This window comes from Meles meles, chromosome 8, assembly GCF_922984935.1.
Source record: "Meles meles chromosome 8, mMelMel3.1 paternal haplotype, whole genome shotgun sequence".
NCBI lineage: Eukaryota > Metazoa > Chordata > Mammalia > Carnivora > Mustelidae > Meles > Meles meles.
This window is the reverse complement of record NC_060073.1, coordinates 56,537,458-56,539,360: the sequence shown is the minus strand read 5'-3', so window position 1 is coordinate 56,539,360 and position 1,903 is coordinate 56,537,458. Positions and strand designations below refer to the sequence as shown.

At 41.1% G+C, this 1,903-nt stretch overlaps 1 protein-coding gene across 1 annotated transcript; it reads left to right on the top strand.

The window, feature by feature from the left end:
- LOC123948721 (olfactory receptor 56B1-like) lies at window positions 1–984 on the top strand. Its single transcript, XM_046015886.1, has one exon. It carries the CDS (start codon window positions 1–3, stop codon window positions 982–984), a length of 984 nt encoding a protein of 327 aa, XP_045871842.1.
- The last annotated feature ends 919 nt before the right edge of the window (window positions 985–1,903 follow it).

The following is a 1,903-nucleotide window of genomic DNA, read 5'->3' as shown; positions in this document are numbered from 1 at the left end:
ATGTCTGCATCTCTGAAAGGCTCTAATAGCTCCAAATTCCAGGTCTCTGAGTTCATCCTGATGGGATTCCCAGGCATTCATAGCTGGCAACACTGGCTCTCCTTTCCATTGGCAATACTCTACCTCTCAGCCATTGGTGCTAACATCCTCATCCTCATCACCATTTGCCAGGACCCTGACCTTCAGCAACCTATGTACTATTTCCTGGGCATTCTGTCTGTGGTGGACATGGGCCTGGCCACCACCATCATGCCCAAGATCTTGGCCATCTTCTGGTTTGATGCCAAAGTCATCAGCCTCCCTGAGTGCTTTGCTCAGATTTATGCCATTCATTGCTTTGTTGGCATGGAATCTGGTATCTTCCTCTGTATGGCTTTTGACAGATATGTAGCGATTTGTCACCCTCTTCGCTACCCATCAATTGTCACCAATGCCTTAATCTTAAAGGCTACTGTGTTCATGGTACTTAGGAATGGCTTATTTGTCATTCCCGTGCCTGTGCTTGCAGCCCAGCGTAATTACTGCTCCAGGAATGAGATTGAGCATTGCCTGTGCTCTAACCTTGGGGTCACTAGCCTGGCTTGTGATGACAGGAGGCCAAACAGCATCTGCCAGTTGATTCTGGCATGGATTGGAATGGGGAGTGACCTAAGTTTCATAATATTGTCATACACTTTGATTCTGCGCTCTGTACTTAGACTGAACTCGGCTGAAGCTGCATCCAAAGCTCTGAGCACTTGTAGCTCCCATCTGATCCTTATTCTCTTCTTCTACACAGTTGTTGTTGTGATTTCAGTAACTCACTTGGCAGAACCTAAAGCTCCTTTGATTCCAGTTCTGTTCAACGTGCTGCACAACATCATCCCCCCTTCCCTCAACCCTATGGTTTATGCACTTAGGACTAAAGAACTTAGGGCAGGCTTCCAAAAGGTGTTTTGTTTGAGCCTAGAAAAGAACACAAGGCACCAAAGACCTTCTGCATGATACACAGGAACCTGGCTTCTTCTAAAATGTTTAGTAGAACTTTGAATATGATGGGGAAAGTAAATGCCTTTGAGATATCTTTTTCACTTTGTAAAAGCACCTGAAAACAACATAAAACATTCTAAATGATGAATAAAGAAGTGAAAATGAATAAAATGAATAAATGAATAAAAAAAAATTTCATGGGGCACTTGGGTGGCTCTGTTGGTTAAGCTTCTGCCTTCAGCTCCAGTCATGATAACAGGGTACTCAGATGGAGCCCCGCATCAGTATCCTTTCTCATTGGGGAGCTTCCTTCCCCTTCTCCTCCCTGCTCTTGGTCTCTCTCACTATCTCTGTCTCTCTCTCAAATAAATAAAATCTTCAAAAAAAAAAAATCACAGTAGCTCCAAAATATTCTCAAGAGCTGAATATATATGAGAAAAGGAAGGACTTCCTATCAGCCAGGTTTTGTAAATCAACTCTATTTTGTCATATCTGACAGTGTTTCTGCATCATTTCAAAACTATCTCATTCTTGAATCTTTACTCCCTCACCCTCTAGATACTCTATAAACTTGCTCAATTTTTAGAAGTGGGGAGTATTTTTAGTTAACTGGGGGAGAGGCTGCTGGGTGGTTAGCTAAGTTAATGCCAGTTAAATCAAACTAGTGGGGGCTACAGATTGAAGGCATTTAGGGAAAATAATCTGTTTTTGATTGAAAGAAGAGGTAGAGGTAGTTTTAATCATTGAAATTAGAATTTACCTAGAAATGTTTGACTATATTCTTCTTAGAGGCTAGTCTGCCTCCAATTTTGAGGAGCCTCATTATTTATATCATACTGTCATAATTTTTCTTTTCTTTGAAGTTCCATGGTAATACAATGATGGAAATATCCTACAATATAATATATACAAAGAAACAGAGTTACTTTACTCA

Excerpts from the sequence above, each read along its gene's own strand:
- LOC123948721 (XM_046015886.1), top strand. The coding sequence starts at position 1 with ATGTCTGCATCTCTGAAAGGCTCTAATAGCTCCAAATTCCAGGTCTCT.